Below are 14064 nucleotides of genomic sequence, written 5' to 3'. Positions count from 1 at the left end.
CAAAAATTTTCATTTTTACCACCAAACAACTGATGAACAATGGCATTTTACAGTGGGGAAGGAGATCCTGATTTTCAAATACGGAAGACACTCTGGGGTGGGAAATTAGGTTTCACGGATCTCCTGCGTGTATCCCCATAATTTAGTAGACAACAACCCTCCCACTAACAACAGACAGGTTAAGGGAAGATGAACTTACATATGGTAACAACTGTTTGTTATCTAAAATTTAACCTTACAATATGCCACTTATTTATATATATGAATATTCATATATGTTTCTAATACATTGTTTCTAATACACATAAACACCAATATCAAAAGAGTGAAGATGAAAACCTTATGTTTCTTGATCACAAAACAAAAAATAAGATACAGATTTTCTTTATTTAAGTGAAAGATGGAATTGCCTTTTCCTTATGGGAAAGCACCTGGCTTCTTCGCGTGTTTAGTAAGTTCTGAAGAAAGCATTCTTTCGCTCAAATACACATTTGTTTGATATTCTGGAATGTTGTCTTCCTGCTGAGTTTTGATGTATAATATAGTCCATATGAACACTGGCATGTTGCCATTTTAACATGAAAGGAATAAATAAGATCCATATAGTCTCTCTCAATCCGATGGTTATCCAGCCAGTTCATTTCCGTAGCCTAATCAACATCAAATAGGGAGAAGTGCCTTCGTTCTTCAATTCACTGCAGGAAACATAAGTATCAAACTTCAGCCCATCAGATTTTAGTGATTCAATGACTGTTCCACCACCCAAACCACCTCCACATCTACCATATTGCCATGCCTGAACCAAATGCTTTGATCTAAGAGATGGACATTAATGGATATACCTAGGTCAGTTTTGCCATAAAATATAGTAGAACCAGGTTGGAAGTAGCTTTTAACCTATGAAAATGCAGCTAGGTTAGCAAGGCAAAGAGTTGGGGTAGGGGCAGAGAGAGAGTCAGAACTTCTGTTTGCCTGTTCACTCAGTGAAGAAATACACCAGAGTAAACTGGAGTTGAGAAAACACTTGTTTTCTCATGATGCTTTAACTCTATGGGTTTCTCATAGGTTGAACTTTTATTCTGACACAGTTAAAATCCAAACTATACATGTATCTACATATACAAACTTATAGGCATATATATCTTTATCTGCACAAATGTATTTATATAAATATATAGGTTCTAATCTTAACCACTCCCAGTATTCAATACAAAATCAAGCATCTCATGTGTTTTTTGTGGGTCATGGGGTTTTAACTCGGCCTGTGCATTGTCCCTGAGCTCTTCAGCTCAAGGCTACCATCCTACCCCCCTACCCTGGGCCTGGGGGTTGTCCCTGAGCTCTTCAGCACAAGGCTACTGCCCTACCTTTGAGCCAAGCCTCACTTCTTGTTTTCTAGAGGTTAATTGGAGATAAGAGTCTCAGGTTCTTTTCTGCCCAGGCTGGCTTTGAACCTTGATCCTCAGATCTCAGCCTCCTGAGTAGCTAGGATTACAGGTGTGAGCTACCACACCCGGTCAAAATAAAGCATTTCAGCAAAAAGAAAAATGAAAAAAAAAAACCTGTTCTATAGCACAAAGCTATATTTGGGGGACATTTTAATCACTGCTTTTACTGAGGATTGAACCCAGAGCTTTATAGAGGCTAGGCAAGTATTTGACTCTCTTCCATGACCTGAGCCATTTTATTTGTATATTGTTTTGAGATAAATTCTCAATAACTTTGACTGGCTTGACCTCCAACTTGAGATTCTCTTGTCTCTGCCTCCTATTGCCAATTATATTCTTTTTTTTTTTTTTTTGCCAGTCCTGGGCTTAAGCTCAGAGCCTGAGCATTGTCCTTGGATTTTTCTCAAGGCTAGAGCTCTACCACTTGAGCCTCAGCACCACTTCTGGCTTTTTTCTAAGTATGTGGTACCAAGGAATTGAACCCAGGTCTTCGTGCATGCTAGGCAAGCACTCTACCACTAGGCCAAACTCCTGGCCCGCCAATTATATTCTTCAGGCAGCCAGTGAGCCATGTTTAAATTTGCAAATATCTGACCTGTTTGTCTTTATATCCTTAACACGGGGATTTTATAAAAGATCACACAAGTAGGGATAAAGTCAGCCTGAAATGCCCTCCATCTGGCTTTTTTTTTTTTGCAAGTCATAGGGACAAGAAAAATGATTTTTAAAGCCCTGGACTATAACTTAAACTGTTAAGGGCAGCTTAGAAAACTGGTCAATAAAATCACTTGAAAGTCTCAAGACTTTCCTGCTTGGGCTGGCTTTGAACTAAGATCCTCAGATCTTAGCATTTGGGGCAGCTAGGATTGCAGGCATGAGCCAGAACCAAACTAAATCTCCTTTTTCTTATTTAGAAGTTGTAATGCTAGTGGCCAAGAAGTTGAAAACTCAGCATCTGGAGGCCCAAAGAGATTTTAAAGGACTTGAAACTATTATGAGTGGTTTCATGTCTGGTCTGTAATTATATATATTATTATCAAAGTGAAATATTGGTGTAAAGAGTTTTAAAGAGAGATGAATCCAGTTTTGAACAGGAACCAATAGACAGGTAATAAGCCGATGAATACAAACATTGGAGTTTTTTCAAGTGGATTTCACATCAACCTTGTTCACAGAGCTTATGGGGAAAAGACACTTTACCTTGTAGAGACAGCTTTAGACGCTTTTCTCCTAGCAGTTTCAGGCCAAAGTGCCACCTTGCTTTTTAGCTCTTTGTTCTAAAATTAACAAGAAGAAAGTGTAAGCTCAGGTAGCTAACACACAAATTGTTAGCAGATTAACACAGAGATTCATATTTCTGCTGCACACACCACTGTCTCATGCCTTTGTACAAAATTTGCTGAAACAATTCTGTTAGAAAATGAGGAAAATCCAGTTAAGAGTCACTAAATATCCCCAAAGAAACACATAGTTGAACATATGAAATACAGCAAAGGATTAAATATGTATATGTGGTTCATGGCTGTCCTCCTGGCTACTCAGGAGACTGAGATCTGAGGAATGCAGTTCAAGTCAGGCTGAGAAGGACAGTCTGTGAGATTTATCTTCAGTTAACCATCAATACGAGAGAAATGAGGCTGTGCTCACGTGACAGCATATCATACGCCAGTGAAAAAGCTAAGGGACAATGCGCAGGCTCTGGTTTCAAGCCCCAGTATTGGCACATAGAACAAAAACTTGCTATTCTGATCATTCTATGTTTGATTTTACAGAAATATATATATATTCTATATATACACTTATATATAATGAATATATGGAAATAAATTAATATTAAAGGATCTCATCAGGATACCTACTACATTCATTACAAAATGGTCATTTTTATTGTAATTAATAGAAAGGTTACATTATATTTGCCAGTCAAAGGTACATGTCTTAACAATCATTGCTACCCCTTCTCATGTTTTTGTCCCCATTTTCCTCCTCCCAATCCCTCCCCTCATCTTGTTTTCCCCCCTTCCCTATCCTACTTCAAATAAACATATATACAATATATCAGATAACAAGGTAAGATGAGAAATAACACAGTACATTCAGAACAGCAGTCACACCTTATATGGCTCTTGTCTCTGTATCTTGGAGGTCCTATCATTTAGCTTTATATATGGCCATATATATCTAGGTTTCTCCCTATTGTAAACCTCTGCTAGGAGAGTCCAAGGTTTATACTAATTATGACAAATGAGGGAAACCGTCAAGCCTATGTTCCTTTGAGTCTGGCTTACTTCACTTAATATGAACAAAATTGTCATTTTTGCACAATCTCTCAATTACAAACCCCATAAAAATAACATAACCTCTTCTTTGTAGCTCATAGCCTTGGTTTTTCTCCCTAGGTTTTATATTATCTATTTGTGTACTAAAGGCAAATGATACATGCACAATTTGTCTGTTTGTTAAGGAAGAAATAAGCACCATCTGTAAGGATGCTGTAATTGTAGGAGATAGTGAAATGGACAATAATAACAGTTCAGAGAATATGTTCTCAGTTTAAAAACAATCTCAGCATAATAATCACTCATTAGCTAAGTGATTTGATTTGGATTTCTTTAAAAACTCTCTGTGCCTAGTTTCTTTGTATATCAAATACACTAGTTGAATAAACTCTTTCTCAAGTTCTCAAATAATCATTATGTTTGGTTGCTTGTATCTATTTCAACTTCCATGCTATTGTTTCATTCGGCAGATTAAGACATTTAGGTATGTATGTACGGATGGATGCAAGCATGCATGTATGTGTGTATGTACGTATGTATGTATGTATGCATTTGCCAGACTGGGGACTGAACTCAGGGCCTGGGTGCATTCCTTTAGCTTTTCCTTTCAAGGGTGATACTCTAACACTTGAGGCCATAAAAGAAGGTCTGGCTTTTTGGCGATTAATAGGAGATAAAAGTCTCAAGGAATTTCTTTCCAGTGCTGGCTTTGAACCACAATCCTCAGGTCACAGTCTTCTCAGTAGCTAGGATGACAGAGGTGAGCCATTGGCCCCAGGCAATCTTGACTCAAGGGTCTGTGACCTACCAGCTGAGTGATTTCAAATGCGTTTCTTCACTTCTCATTTATCCATTGCAAAATGCAATCAGTAATAACTATTTCTTGAGTAGGTTTGAAGATTATAAAAAGGAAGTATGTAACTTGCCTAAAAATGAGGCAAATGGTTTTTAGTATGGATGAGAAAAGGATACAGTCTGCATAATTTTAAAAAGCTGATATGTTTAAAAGCCCAGAATAACAATAAAATGAAATACTATAAAAAGAAGTTAAATCAAAAATAATCTCCTCAATTAAATTGAATTATAAATGCATAATAATTTAAGTACATTTTGGAGCCAAAATAGATCAATACATCATTGTGATAGTCTCTAAGCAAGAATTGAGTCTAGAATATATGAGTGCCCAAAATATATCAATTAATCAGTAAATTCTAGAATTTGGGGCTCATTTTAGTCTGTATTTAGGGTTTGAATAGTAGTATGCACTCAATAAACACTTGAAGAATTAATTATGCGATTTGTACAAAAATCAAATTAATAAAAGCAGGAACAAATCCTGACAGAAATATACTTTTATATCAATTACAGACTTGCATCTGTAATCCTAGCTACACAGGTAGCTGAGATCTGAAGAACAAGGTTTGAAGCTAGTCTGGCAGACGAAACCAAGAGACTCCAATTTCCAGTGATCCAGCAAATAGCTAGAAGTGGATCTGTGGCTCAAGTGGTAGAATGCCAGCACAGAGTGAAAAAGCAAAGCAAGGGCACAAGGCCCTAAATTCAATGCCCAGTACTAGCACACACATACACAGATACACAGACATACAGACACACAGACACAGGTATACACACACACTCCCCACCCCCCCGACACAGATTGTATAACCATGCTTTATGGGTGGTAATTTTACTTTTATTGGGGGGGGGGGCGGGTCAGTCATGGGACTTGAACTCAGAGCCTGGATGCTGTCCCTGGGTTCTTTCGTTCCAAGGTTAGCACTTTACCACTTTGAGCCACAGCACCACTTCTGGAGGGTAATTTTAAAAGTGATTTTCTAATTATTTATCTCTCTGTCATAACTGTGATGGAATGAATGAATAATCTATGGTCTATTAAATAATCCAAAAGAAATGTAACAATGTAAATGTAATAGATATATCAACTAGCTAGATTATAAAGTAGATAGATTACATAGCAATATATATAAGCAATTTTTAAAATCAAATAACACTTGTCAAAGGTCCCCCAAGCAAAAAAGAAGGTGAAGAGAACCTTTGGAGAACATTGCTGAGGTGGAAGAGACTTGAAGATGCTGTGAACCCGAGGTTCCTGACAGAAATGAATCGACCATCCGTTGGCAGATGAGGGAGCTCTAGTTTTCAGCCAAGAGTCCCAGTGCATTTTGGGTTGTACAGAGCTATGGGTAATCTATTATAATCAAACAGCCTCAGCTGCCCTGGAGATGGGGCACCTAAAGGAGATATCCAGTGAGTTCTCCAGAATAAGAAGAGAACAGTGGTCCTCATGAAGACAGAAGTGGGAAATGGAGCTACGAACCTTGAGATGTAAAAATGTTTACATCCACTTCTAAGATACTTTGATTTTTGTTGTTCTGATTGGGCAAGCAGAGACAAAATGGTGACTGTGCCCTGAGGGCACAACTATGATGTTCTTTTCTGGTCTATTCTGAGGAAAGTTCTGAAAGATGAGCAGGTTTCCCCAGAGAATCAGAGCATCTTCACCTCCCACTGGCAGGAAATGAAGATAGTAAGAGATAAAGCAGGAACAGAGTCCAGCTTCTGGCAGTTAGAGATGAGCCAGGTGACAAAGACAAATGGGTGCACAGCAAAAAGCAGAACTAAAGCCCTTGGGCATCCTCTGAGAGGCTCCAATCCTAGCAGCAGCTTTGTTGTTCTTCTTGTGAGATAGGGCTGGAGGGCCTCTGAAACCAGAAATGGACTGGACCAGTGGAAGTATGTCTTAGCACTCTCCTCACAGGAAACTGAAAAGTATAAGGTTTAACACATGGAAAATCAAGGTATTTAGAACAGGCTTCTGGAAGTAGGTGATGTATGTGGCAAAGCTTGGAAGCCAGGAGCTATGTGGTTGAAGAAAGGGGAGACATGAGGCTATTTCAGGCAGGAAGGGGAGAAGCCTGGCCATCTGGAGAGGATGGAGTTTACACAGTGGTAGCCCTAACCAGGCTGTAATTACAGTTTTAGTCATTGTCTGTGATACTAATATGGCAAGTATTCTGAAAAATATGAAAGAATTCTAACAATTTCTTTGCATTTATTTAATAGATAATGTTACCATAAGTAACTTAGTAATACAATATGATTAATAGTAAATTAACAATAATTTCACACTTATTACAATTTTATAACTATTATATTATCTCACATCTATAATTTCTTAGATGCATACATTCTCCAAAACACCTACGTATGAACATATGCATGCATAAACTCACACAAACACGTGTGGCATAGTGTTACATGAACACACATGCACAATCATAAGCATGTATTCATATACAGCCTCATAGATACACACACACACACACACACATACAACATACACACACACTCACCAGATTATCTTCTTACCTGGGCTTCAAGTACACTGACTTTTTCTTTCAGACTTTCAATTCTTTTATCTTGTTCCTTTATATTGTTCTTTAATCCTTCCATCTAAGAATTAAGAAACACAGTTGGAAAACTCTGGTCAGGCCACAGGGAATGGTTACTTTTACTCAGAAATCGCAGGGATTTCTGAGGTCAGATGTTTATCAAATAAAAACATGAAACCCCACAGCCAACTCAGCAGGCTACAGAAAAATCACAGGACAAATTGGCACCTGGGCAAAAAGCACTCAGGCAGTGCAATTGCACATTATAATCTCTAGAGAACCTGTTTACACCAGATTCTGCAGGAATACCTGGTATGGAAAGAGGCCTGGCTATCTCTTGCCTGTCTTGTACCTTCTGGGGATGTAGGACAAGGCCCTGCCCAGATTGCTGAGGTTCACTGAGCTGAAAGCGTGCTCACTCAGAAGCAGATGACCAAAAGCCACAGGAAATAGAGAGGGCAGGTGATGAGGGGCAGAAGGTGTGGGAAGAGAAGGCATCTGTGGATTTGATTTGAAAGCCAACTCTGCCACCAGCAGCTCTGTCGTGAACTATACTCTGTTTCCCTTTCCTCATTTGTAAAATGAGGCCGTGGGAAGCACCAAGGTTCTGCCTAGTCTTTTAATCCTTCTACTGAACTTTTCTGGACCTTTGGGGAAGCCATGGTGGGTCAAGTACAAGTGGTACATTCATACCAGGAAGACATTGGAATTATTGGGGGATTCTCCTTTTGGAACAAATATTAGGTAGTGAAATCATTAGGTCTGATTTTTAATTCCATATCTTGAGCTATGCACCATGTTACACATCTATAATCCTAGATACTTGGGAAGTAGAGATCAGAAGAAACATCAGTCTGAGGGTGCATATTAGCAAAACACAGGAGACCCTATCTTGAAAACAAACTAACATGCTAAGGTTAAAAAAGAAGTGAGGTGTGGCTCACTTGGGGTATGTAGATTCCTTGTCTAACATGTGCAAGGTCTTAAGTTCACATCCTACACACACACACACACACACACACACACACACACACACACCTTGAGGCATATATAATGTCTGGTTTCCACTATTTTATTTCTTCCTTTTCACCTGCTGGAATGTTCCTAGTGAAAAATCAAAATTTTCCTATTCTTAAACATCTCCTACAGAAATGTATTATTTATAAGGGCATTAAAAACAGATAACTGGACAATTTCATACCCAAACTAGAAAAGATAAAATCTTCTGGGCTACAAAATATGCTAAATAGCAATGAACCATGTATGTTCACTGAAATATCTAAAAAAGTTATTAGGTACAGCTTCCCAAAAATCTTCGTGAGAACCTGATGGTGTTGGGGTGATAACCTAGTGAAGGCATAAAAACCAAGCCGTGTTGCCTAAGAACCGAGAAGTCAAATCTGCAGGGAAAGAAGTGCAGGCTTTGGAGATCCAGACAAGCCACCATCATTCACACTTGGTCTTCACACCTCGAACAAACACATCATTTATCCGAGCAAACCGATTGGTTTAGTCTGACCTCCTGGATGATGCTGCGTAGATTGTGATGCTGGGAATGAATCAAACACTGCAAATGAGAGATCTGTTCCTGGAGGACGGAAATCTCCATCTGAAGATCCTGGCAACTGAGCATGCAAAGGAAAAGAGATGTTTATTCATGCATTCCACAGCTCTTTCTCCTGTCTGTGCTGCCAGACCAGCCTCACACACCCTGTGCTGCAGAGCCCTGGGTGCTAAGACCCTAGACCCCCACTTATACTACTGTGGAAACATGGGTGAGGAACAGCCTATGATCCACTCTGAGAGGAGCTAGCATGGATAACAGTTCAAGTCCAAATTGCTCCTTTCTACCTATCCATGACTTCCTTCAGCAAGTAGCTGAGTCAAGGGGAATCACTCATCTAAACCCTCTAGCCAGTGGGCAGACCTGGAACCCACCAAAATTCACGTTAATTTCATGTAGATAGCACCCAGGGATCTCATACATATTATATGTGTATTATTTTTAGTTGCATAAATTATAATGAGAAAAGATAAACCAAGTTTAAGTGAGGATTATTCATACTTTCCCAATGATAACTTCGTGTAATGTGAATTGATGATACGGCTCTGGCTTATTTCTCTCTTTTTGCCATTAATGATGAAATCGGGTGCATGAGGGATCATCAAGCATGGGAAGTCCTATGACCTTACAAAGTTACTCGCAATTCCTAGCTGCATCTTCAGAGATTTAATTCCTGACTTGGCTACTTTTTGAGATCAGTCTGTTAACCTGAGGACATAAAGGGGACAGACTTTTCTTACTTTTGTTTCTTACCCTCAACAAAACCTGTGCAACTTTCCTGTTGGTTTTTTTCATATATTTTTATTGTAATTAATAGAAGGGTTACATTATATTTGCCAGATAGAAGGTGCATTAATTCATATACATTGATACCCTTTCTCATGTCTTGGTCCCCATTTCCCTCCCCCCCACTCCCACCCCTCATCTTGTTTTCCCCCCTTCCCTATCCAATTTCAAATAACCAAATACAAATATATCCAATATATAAGATAACAAAGTGAGATATAACCATAGTTCATGCTGCACATGTTTTACTAAAATTTGATTGACTTTCTCTATTGTTCTTTCCTTAAAATAAATAAAGAAGGAAAGAAAAAGAATCCCTGGCATTTCCAACTAAAATCAACAGATGGGCTGTAATCCCATCCCTAAGTATATATCCAAAATGTGCATTAGGAGACAGATTAAAAAAACTCATGGAGGCTCTGTGCATGCCAAAACCTGGAGACCAATTAATATCCACCCGTGACAGAATGGAAAGACACTCTCTCTCTCTCTCTCTCTCTCTCTCTCTCTCTCTCTCTCTCTCTCTCGCACGCGCGCACACACACACACACACACACACACACACACACGCATGCACGCACGCACGCACATGAGACGGGGGGCTGGTATGGTAAGGGGCACATAAAGAAAAGCAGGAAATCTGAACAATACAGGTCTGAGTAGCGGGTCCTTTATGCTTGGGAGAAACTTGGTACTGCAAGATGCAAGGTCACCCCATGAAGTGACCTCTGATTTACTGATACCAACATACTTCAAAAGAATCCATTAAACCATATGTAGTATCTATGTTCTATGCATACCTCATATTTGACATACTTTACAGGTTTTTCCAATATTTTTAAATAGAAAAAAACATACGGGAGATGCAGGCCAAACAACTTATGGCACATATTTTGGCATGAATTTAGGAGAATTCCTCATTGCCTTTGAAGGTTACTGTTCTATACATTTTTTTGTAGGTGGGGGGTCATGGAGATTGAATTTGTCCTGGGCATTGTCCCTGAGCTCTTCAGCTCAAGGCTACCACCCTACCCTTGAGCGAAGCCCCACTTCTCATTTTTCTAGAGGCTAATTGGAGATAAGAGTCTCAGGTTCTTTTACACCCCTGCTGGCTGAACCTTGGTTCTCAGATCTCAGCCTCCTGAGGAGCTAGGATTACAGGCATGAGCCACCACACCCGGTACTATTCTATACTTTTATTCAATGGATTTGTAGTTTTCCTATTTTGTGCTGGCACTAAGGCTTGAACTTAGGTTCTCATATTCATCACCTTTCTTATTCATGCCTGGCTTTCTACCATTGGAGCCATGCTTCCAGTCCAACATTGTTTTTTTTTGTTTGTTTGGTTTTTTTGATGACTAACTGAAAATAGAGTTTTGAGAAGATTTCTGCTTAGGCTGGCTTTGAACTGCAGTCCTTCACATCTAGCTAGAATTATAAGCTACTAGACCCTGGCTTGAACATTCAAAAACTCCAGCCTTTAGGTTTATCTTATCTCAGTAATACACTGGAGGAGGAGAAGGAGAGATATGAGGAAGGTAAGATTCCTAAGGCCTTGGAGAAGGAAGAAAATAAATGAAAGGTTCAGGAAAATCAAGAGATGAGGAAAAGAAGGTGAAAACCATAAAGGCACAAGAGCATACATTATGTATGCACATCCTCACAAACAGTTCTCATACCTAAATAACTAAGTCTCACAGCTAAACCCCACATTGCCCAGCCTGACTGGATTAAGCGACTATCAGATGAAAAAGTTATGGGAAGAAAATATAGATCACCAACTCAAACCAAAAGAAAAACTACCAGCTCAAGCGTGACAATCCTTTTCATATTTTTTCCTAACATGATCCTTCCAAAGACCCCACCCCATCAAGTTCACTATACATAAATAAAAATTTAAAATAAATTTCATCACAGAGAAACAGTAGAGTTAGGAGCAACATGAACTATCTCAATTTCACTTGGGGAAGGTTCTAGAAATAACTCATTGACAAAAATACACCATGAAGATGAAGGCAACTCCAACATCTTTGATATCAAGTTCACACGACAGCAGTGTCAGATTTACTTGTGGTTCAGAATTAACTTTCCACTGAGTCTCTGGGAACTCGGGTGAACTCTCCTCACCACCACCACCACCGAGCCCCAATTCCTAACTCTGATCATTTGATTGGAACCTTTCCTCTCTGAAGCTGTATGTTAATGTGTAGGTTTCTGTCTTGTGAGGAATGGGAGGTGCATGACTATTACTCTTAAATACTCCCTCCCCCTCCTTGTAGTCAACATGCTTTCACCCAGGATGGAACGCTAGGCAAGGTAGAGAGGTTGATTGCAAACCTGTTAGCATAGGAAGCATTGGATTTGAGTTGCAGAAGCTTGTTCTCCAGTGACAGTTTTCTTTCTAGTAACGTCCTCTTTTCCTAGGAGAAAATAAGGTGTGATTTCTGCTTACTACTTTTGTGGGTTTTTTTTATGAGTGCACACACGTGTTTAGTAAGGCGTTCTTGCAAACTTGCGTTCACCAAAAATAAAGATGCTCTTTACAATCTTAGAAATACAAATTGAGCTACAGAGCTCATGGCATACCAGCTGTTACAATGTTCCCCGATCAGTCTTGGTCAGATTTTAACCTATGTACTTTACAAATAAGTCAACGGTAGGGCCAGAGCATCTTCATGTTTCCCTTACCTGGACAGCCTGTTTCAGATGCACGCTGAAAGGGAGAAAGAGTAAGCATAGCCCAGATTCTCCCACCTACCTCCTCCAGTCTACCCCAAATGAATATTAGTCCAGCCCCCTCCCCTCAGCACAAGCTGTCCCGAGGCACCTACCGCTCCTATAGTAACAGAGTTATTAATACCCAGGGACACCACTGTATGTATCTTGACACCTCTACCTGCTCTCATGGCATCTGGCAGAAAGTAGTACATGCATTTTTAATAAAGGATGAGGCCACGATGACTTCCTAATTAAGATCTGGGTGGAACTGTGACACTAACGATTAGCATTCAAATGTCATGATTTTAATTATTAAAACAAACTTTTCCTCCCAAAGGAAAAACAGACAAGCTCATGAAAACCCACATATGGATGGCTATGTTCCTTGTGTGTTTCATGATGGCAAGCTAAAAAATAAGGGATGTGAACAGGATACGGTGGCTCATGCTTATAATCCTAGCTACTCTGGAGGCTGAGAGCTGAGGATCATGGTTCAAAGACAGCCAAGGCTGGAAAGTCCATGGGACATTTGTCTCCGATTAACCACCAGAAAACTGGAAGTGGAGCTGTAGATAAAAGTGGTAGAGGACTAGTTCTAAGCAAAAAAAAAACCTCAGAGATAGTACTCAGGCCCTGAGTTCAAATCCCATGACTGACACAGAAGGGATTTGGAGTTAGGGCTACAGCTAATTTACAGGAACCAGACTCTAAATAAGCAGGGTTTGGTGTTGGCACTGTGGATGGAACTCACTGTTTTGAAAACATTTACAATGCTGCTTAGAATCATTTCCTCTGGCAAATATGGGTATTACATCAGCAGTTCCATGTAACAGAAACAGAAGATACACTACTTTAAGTATGCATTGATCTGACTTAGAAATTCTAGTTGGGGTTTTAAACTCACTGAACTTAAAAGTCATCTGTAGTATGTGATTTTCACACTAAACTGAGTCACATTAATCATCTAACCCGAACATTATTTAATTCTTTCAGAGAGTTTTCCTCAGTTTTACTCTTCTGTTGTTGTCGTTGTTAAGACTAGGGTTTGAATTTGGGGTTTAAACTAGTGCATGCACCATCTGAATCATCTGAAACCAATCTCTTGTTCAGCTATTTAGCTACTTTTCAGGCAGGGTCTTGCCTTTTTGCTTAAGGCTGGTTTAAGGTACACTCCTTCTAGTTGAACCTCTCCGGGAGCTGGAATTGTAGGCATATTACCTGTTGGTTGAGAAAGTAGGATGGGGGTAGGGTTCTCTCTAATTTTTGTCTGGGCTTCCCTTGAACCTGAGTCTTCAAGATCTCCCCATTCTAAGAAGTTTCAGGAGTGAACCACTGCAACTTGACCTAGTTTGACTACTGTTAGTATTTGATTAGAGCTCTGAGTGTCTGAAGCTCCATTCTCATTTATAGGTTTCTGGCTGGTATAGTTAGGATATGGTACAATTATTAATAAGAACTACTCTTTAGAATAGTAACTACTTTTTACATTTAATTTGGCAATATTAGTCTGTATACTTTCTTCTTTCCAAAATGACAATAAGTAACCAGTTTCCTTCCAGTACTTTATTTAATCCATCATCACAGTCTTGTTTCCTGTTTTAGTGAATGGGTTGGACAAAGCATTTGATGTATATTCATTCTATACTTGTAGAGTCTTGTTATTAACTATACATCATTAAAATGAAACATTGAGGTGATCAGAGATAGTGTATAGGGGCCAAACTACTTCTTTGGGCTAGAGTTGGACCACAATTGGTAATAATTTAAGATAACCAATTGCTTCATATCCTATTTGATCTGGCATTTATTTAAACTGTGTTGACTTACTCAATATTTATCATATACTTTTCTTGACT

The 14064-nt window shown here is 39.2% G+C and overlaps 1 protein-coding gene across 2 annotated transcripts in view; it reads right to left on the bottom strand.

Moving 5' to 3' along the window:
• Positions 1–296: 296 nt before the first annotated feature.
• Ccdc68 (coiled-coil domain containing 68) overlaps positions 297–14064 on the bottom strand; it is a 34070-nt gene continuing 20302 nt past the window's right edge. For both annotated transcript variants that reach the window (XM_090353566.1, XM_090353567.1), the window contains exons 7-11: positions 11828–11910; positions 8660–8765; positions 7118–7201; positions 2649–2725; positions 297–695 (exon numbers count right to left, since the gene is read on the bottom strand). In XM_090353566.1, the coding sequence (XP_090209692.1) occupies positions 638–695; positions 2649–2725; positions 7118–7201; positions 8660–8765; positions 11828–11910 (408 nt within the window). In that variant the 3' untranslated portion in view covers positions 297–637. The remainder of the gene's footprint in view (positions 696–2648; positions 2726–7117; positions 7202–8659; positions 8766–11827; positions 11911–14064) is intronic.

Source organism: Megascapheus bottae, chromosome 19 (genome assembly GCF_031878675.1).
Source record: "Megascapheus bottae isolate mThoBot1 chromosome 19, mThoBot2.hap1, whole genome shotgun sequence".
NCBI classification, from domain to species: domain Eukaryota; kingdom Metazoa; phylum Chordata; class Mammalia; order Rodentia; family Geomyidae; genus Megascapheus; species Megascapheus bottae.
Note: the sequence above shows the minus strand (reverse complement) of the source record. Positions and strands in the feature narration are given on the sequence as shown.